General features: G+C 33.0%; 1 protein-coding gene across 1 annotated transcript; it reads right to left on the bottom strand.

The window, feature by feature from the left end:
- Positions 1–2,802: 2,802 nt before the first annotated feature.
- LOC115987917 (glycine-rich protein A3) lies at positions 2,803–6,267 on the bottom strand. Its single transcript, XM_031111529.1, has 3 exons — positions 6,104–6,267; positions 4,435–4,813; positions 2,803–3,209 (listed from the first exon to the last, which is right to left on the bottom strand). The coding sequence occupies exons 2-3, from the start codon at positions 4,787–4,789 to the stop codon at positions 2,986–2,988; spliced, it is 579 nt and encodes a 192-aa protein (XP_030967389.1). The 5' UTR covers positions 4,790–4,813; positions 6,104–6,267; the 3' UTR covers positions 2,803–2,985.
- Between the last annotated feature and the right edge of the window lie 736 nt (positions 6,268–7,003).

The raw sequence follows: 7,003 nt of genomic DNA on the forward strand, positions 1-7,003 counted from the left end.
GCATAAACCCACAATTTAAAACTGAAATGTCAACAAATTGAGGACCAAAAAACAAAAAAAAAAGTGTATACAATATAGGACTATCGATTGACATAAGAAAGACACTACAATGCATTATTATTATGCTAGGCTTAAGTGCATGATAATTAAAAGCTAACAGCTAACAAGTTAAAGCTCTTGGTGTGTGTTATTGTGCCTAACGGAAATTCTTCTAATTATTTTTGCTTCTGTCACGAAACTTTTTCCTTGTTTCCTATTTTTTTTCCTTACACGGTGTCATTGACTTAGGTAAGCTTGCCATTTTCCCTCTATTTCAGCAGGGCCAGGAAGCTTTTTTCCTGATTTGTGTTTATTTTCTGCATCAAGGAGGGTAAAGCATTCTAAATATTCCCTAATAGTAGTACATATGGAATATTTTTGGACAAGTCAAGGGGGGCACTTGCCCCCTCTCCTCCCCCCCACCCCCCCGGCTCCGCCTCCGGTACATGACAAAGACATTCATCAATTTGTGTACTATTACATGCTAAAAATTAAATACTGACACTAAAATTTTACCATAAGCATTACACACATAACACGCAATATAACCCAATGTACACACATAACATTTATCACCATTTCTATAGCTTATTGTACGTTTCTTGTAACATCAAACAACACCAAACAACTAATATACCTCTAAAATACCATTCAAGAAAATACACATAACACTCATTCAAGAAAATACCAAAGCATAAGTAATACAAATTATTAAATGAAAATTATACTCTAACAAAAAACATACATTATGATTGATAAATTTTTATAATATCTACAACTATGTTTACCAACACAATAATAAAATTCTCAATGTATTTCAAAGAAGAGAATGAGTTAGGTAAACTTGAGATGATGGAGAGATAACACCACTTCTGACCGAAAATTCATAGAATGAGGAGAATATCTGAAAATGATGAGGAGAATTGCTTGAGAAGTAGATATAGCATAAGAACTCATTATAAAAGAACCGAGTACTCTTAATAACTCGATTTCCTATTAATCGGGTTCAACTTCACGTGTGAACAACTAATGTGAAATGGCATCAGAATAGCTTAAAACTCGGTTATATGAAAACCGAGTAAAACGAATAACTCGATTATCGGTTATTCGGGTTTTAAGTACTCGTTTTCTTCATTGACGAGTTCCAAACAGTAACGCTGGAATATTTTATTGCCCAAAAGCCAAGCTGGAACACCAGCGTGGCAAGAACCTGGCCACAACTCGGTTTCTTCATGATCGAGTTACTTAAGTAACTCGCCTTTACGGAGATCGAGTATCCAAACAGGGGCACGCCCCTATATAGTTTCGAAACAGGGACATTATGCCAAATATGTTTCCCAGAAAGGGCAAAAGGCCAGAATCCCCCTAGAACAATAGCTTAATCTATCAATACCATGATATTCTTCCATCAACATCAGTTTTGAGTATTTTGACAACAAAAGTCTTATGTCATTTGGTTAGCAAAGTTTTTATCAACCAAATCGTAAAGGATGCTCGAACTCTTTTTTAAGGGTAATTTCTTTGATTTTTAACTAATCCTTTTTATTATCACCAATTGAATTATAAGACAAAAATTGGGTGAATTGCACCTAACCTAAGGTATTGTACCCAAGTTTTTGCACTAGTTATTCTATATGTAAATCTTTTATGCAACTTGTTTTCTAAGAATATTAGAGTACCTATTGATCATTGCTTTTCAATGCCCTCATGTGTAAACACAAATTACAAGCTAATGTTCATTACAATTTACGGCATGGATAGGAAAGGCCTTACTTCTCAACAATATATACTGCATTTGCTCAGCCAGAAGAAAAAGGTACAGTTCTCAACACTTGCTTTAACAAATTTATTAAGCAAACTTGGACAAACACTATATGCTAGATAATACCTCTTTCTAAGTAGGTACTACTTTCATGCAGACAGCTAATTAAAGGAGCACAACAAGAGTTGAGACTTTCTAAGAAATAGTATTTGACTATTGCACTCAAGCCTTCTTAAGTTTTAGGTGAAAAAGAAAACTCTATATTTAGTGTAGACTTAGGTGGAAAGAAGACAACTCTATATTTAGTGTAGACTCATTAAAGTTAGGATAAAATTTAACTATCCACTCAATATCCTTTTTAAGCTTTAGGTGGAAAGAAGACAACTCTATATTTAGTGTAGACTCATTAAAGTCAGGATAAAATTTAATTATAATTCCACTCAATATCATTTTAATAGATGTAAATTTTGAAAAATCCCTAATTCAATTACATTTTCTTCTTATATTCTCCATTTTTACAAAATTTCCAGAAAGATTAAAAACCCATAGATATATTATCAATCAAGTATTTAAATTTTAAATTTTTGTATTATAAAATTATGCATTAAAAGTAAGTTTATGAATCAAACAATAAATAACATATAACTGACACATAATTTGACATACGTGTTAAGAATATAAAGAACATTCAATTTAACAATTTGATTTTCAAAATATATAGCTATTAAAAAAATATTAGATGGAGTTATAACCATTAGCTACAACCAAGTTTGTAGCCAACTTTGCTCCAAGTTATACTACCTATATTTTTCTCTTGAGAAAATTACAGGTGAGCAACTAAGGCCGGCTGCAATTGAGGCCTTGCCCAAGTAGCAGAAAAACCAATAACCAAATTGAACTTTCTTTTTTCATGAGACACATTTACATATCTTAATTGAAAAAAAAAAAAAAAAAAGAGGAGAAATCGCAATTACATAAACAATAGCTGTGACATTTTCACAAGAGAAACAGATTTAAAATATATATATATATATATAATAATAATAATAATAATAAAAAAATCATTCAGAACCCATTTAAGGTAATGCTAGAAAGACAAATAGACAATGCTGCAATCTTTCCCCTGTTCAATAATGAAAGTTAAAACCTTGAGCTCAAAACATTACATATGCCTTTAGCCCATATCACTTCCATCTCTTGAACTTATGCTTTCCAAACCCGCCATGCTTCCAGCGCTTGCCAAATTTCCCATGCTTAAACTTGCCATGTTTAAACTTTCCGTGACCAAAGCCATGGTGACCCCCATGTCCGAGATGATGAGCACCGTGTGAGAGCTGGTGAGCACCATAAACAGCAGCTGCAGCTGCAGCACCCCCTGCTAGCAATGTTCCCATGCCAGGTCCATGCCCTGTGAGAATTATCTATCAGCAATAATCACCATGAACAAAGTGAAATGGTAGTTACAACTCTACTACCAAACTTATCTCTTCTGAGGTTTATAAAGCATTTATAAGATATCGTTCCATTTGGCTAATATATTACATATACAAGCCGGTAGAGCAGGAGACTGAAAGCACTCCATTAAATGCTTGTGGCCTATTCAAAAGTCAATTAATTTTTCTTTCAGTGCTAATGTGGGAAAATTGAATGGTAACATACCCAACATCAGGAATCATACTACAATGATGAATTTTTCATCAGATATAATATATTCATAAGATTCTTAAATTACCAATAAGGACACCAACTAAATAAAATCTTTGGGCTTTCATCAGAGGAAGAGAGCACCCTCTGGCCCTTTTCTGCTACATTTGTAACAACAGAAAGAAAGGATGGACCATTAAGGTCCTCTAAGACTGAAATGAGGATTGAGATTCGCATATAAGAAAAATAAGTGAGACAAAATGCATTAACTTTTTCAACAAAATAAATGGCATATTACGGAAGTTATTAAAATGTTTTCATTGACCTTTCTAAGGGGGCAATGTTTGGGAACATCCCAAAATATAATAGCGGACAAAGAAAATGAGATGGATGGAACATTATACAAAGATTTTTTTAGATACAATAGAATTTTAACCTATGGCGTCTATTTCATGATGATCGCTCTTTATCATTAGGCCAAAACAGTAATTGATTTTTGGTGTAGGTAGGATTCAAATCCCAGATATCTTATTTGATGACAAAAGACTTTACCAATTAACTAGACCCATAACATTATTCAAGATTTAGTTAGAAAGATATATGACATATATTGAAAGACCTAAAATAAAATGACGAAACAGATTTAGAAGACATAAACAACAAAAGAACAAATAATCCATGGCCCGTATTTGATATTCAAATATATTTTTGACTTATTAAGGTTTCTAACTTTCTAAAACACTAGATGTTGTTCTTTTAAATATAACCTCCCTTTTTTTAATAAGAAAAATAAGGTTTTATCCCAAACATATCCAATTCTGTATCTCATCCATAAACTATCATATCCCACCATATACGTGAGAACAACATTAATTTTCTTATTTAAGGATAAATATTCAATACATATCCCATCATATCCTGATGCATGCATATAAAATATACATATCATATGCATTCATGCTTTGTAGGTGAGAGGAGATTAAATATACCTGAATGATATGGAGGAGCTGATGGAGTAGGATAGCTATATGGTGGAGGGTAACCACCTGGGGGAGGATAGGCTGGTGGAGGGTAACCACCAGGGGGAGGATATCCAGCGGGGGCGTATCCACCTGGGGGAGGATATCCAGCTGGTGGGTAGGCCTGTGGGGGATATCCTTGAGGAGGATATCCTTGTGGAGGATACCCTTGTTGAGGATATCCATGTGAAGAGTGTCCTTGTGGAGGATATCCATGTGAAGAGTGGCTTTGTGGAGGGTAGTATCCTCCAGCATATCCAGCAAGATGTGAAAACATCCCTCTGTCATCAGAGTCATGACCATGCTTATCCTTGCCACCTCCCATTTTTTATTCAACTCAGAATTTATTCTACAAAATTGCAAAAACTAGGCTGTTAAAGCCAATGTGAAATTGAGATATTATCCACACACACAAACGAAAACAAGTACTTCAACTAAAGCAATCAAATGGGAGGAAGTCCATAAATGTTTTAAGAGATCAAGACTATTTTGTTTAGTGAAAGTATAAGAGAAAAGAAAATAGCAAAACGAAGACTTAGGGTATGTTTGGATACCGCTTATTTTGCTGAAAACTGAAATCACGGTAGCAAAATAATTTTTAAATGTGTGAATAGTACCGTGAGACCTATTTTTAATGAGAGTTGTAACGAAAAAAGAGATTTGTGGGTCCCATGCCCGGAAGTGCATTGGCTTTGCTGAAACGCGTTTCTCCCCAAAAAAAAAATGCAGACACAAACGCACAATTAGTTGAGCAATTCTGAACATTCTCTCTTCTTCTTGAAGAAATCAAGCAAAGCATAAAAAGGAAAGATATGATACCGGTGACATCCCAGTCATGCACTTCTTTACTTAAAACATACAAAAAAGGTCATACCCAGCGCATAAAGCTCCCACTTTTGCGAGGCATAGGAGAGGCGATTAATAGGCCGCCCTTTTTTTTCTTGGATAGATACAACCCAAGAAGTTGAATATTACCTCTTTCCTCTTTCTTACTGCAAATAGTATTGATTTATAATTGAAAAATTTTGGGTTCAGACTTTTCCCAGAATTTTGATTTGGGGGGAGCACATGGGCATACCTTCATCAAAAAAAAAAAAAAAAATCCAAAAACAGCCGAAGATCACACAAAATAACAATAACTAATGAATAAAATTCACCCATTTACAAAATATACTCATGTCACACAAACAAGAACACACGATCAGGCAAATTGGCTCATCAGTTATTACTATTATTATTATTATTTTATGAAAAATACCAAAAGATTTAACATTTTATGGGGTTTACTCCATAAAGATTCCTATTTGCCCTCAATGAGTTTCTTTTTTGTGTAAGTGCCTTATTCAACAGATGGGGAAACTGGAACCCATCATATTATGGGAAAAGTCTATCAAATTCACAAAATCCAAATTATGTGGCATCAACTAATGTGTTTATAATGATACGATTCCTTACATAGAAACATACCCAGATCCCCTTTAAAGATAGATAATTCTTGAATTTTTTTTATAGGAATTCTTGAATGTATTTGATCATAGTACAAAAGAAGAAAACATACAATAATAATAATAACATCAACCACAACAAAGGAATGGAAATTTTTGAAACATAAAAAAGAAGGGAGAGAGAAAGGACTGACCCAGTTGCCTTGGTTGAATGAATAGTGCTTTGATTGCAATTTACAAATCCGAGAGTGATCTCAGACTTTTCATTTTTCAGAGGTTGTTTCAACTGCACCACAAACACCTTCTTTTCCTTACCTTGTACTTTTTCTTTTCTTTTTTGTTTTGTTAAGCATATCCTTAATCATTATCATTCAATTTATATGTACCCGTACGCGTCTTACCAACAGAAATTTATTAGTACGCGTGGGCTTGACGCGTTTACTTATTCCTAGCGAATAAAGCTATAGGATCATGTGTCATTTTCAAACATATTATATTTACTGGTCTTATCATGCGCTTATGATGATACTTTTTTGTTTTTAGTGGTCGTATTTTGTTAAACAAAAATTGTGCTTTTTTTTTTTAATTTTACATACATATATATATATATATATAATTTTTCTTTTAAAAATCTAATTTATAAGTAAATAAATCAATTTGAAAAATACCAGGAAAGTTGTCCTATTTTTTAGGTAATATTTTAGTGGGAGTTAGAGTTTCATTTTTACCGAATTATCATTTAATTTTGTATCTACTTAAAAATAGAAGTATAGGGGCATTTTTAAACTGAAAAATGAGAAATTCAAATAGAAGAAGTCTCTTAAATAATAGTATAGATGTTTTGTTAAGCATATCATTATCATTCAATTTATTAGTACTTGTACGCATCTTACCAACAAAAATTTTTTAGTATGTGTGGGGTTGACGCGTCTACTTATTCCTCTCGATTAAAGCTATAGGATCATGTGTGCCATTTTCAAATATATCATATTTACTAGCCTCATTACACGCGCTTGCAATAAGACTTTTGTTTTTAGTGGTCCTATTTTGTAAAACAAAATTTGAGTTTTTTATTTTTTATATATATAATTTTT

The sequence above is a fragment of the Quercus lobata genome, chromosome 4, assembly GCF_001633185.2.
Source record: "Quercus lobata isolate SW786 chromosome 4, ValleyOak3.0 Primary Assembly, whole genome shotgun sequence".
Classification (NCBI taxonomy): domain Eukaryota; kingdom Viridiplantae; phylum Streptophyta; class Magnoliopsida; order Fagales; family Fagaceae; genus Quercus; species Quercus lobata.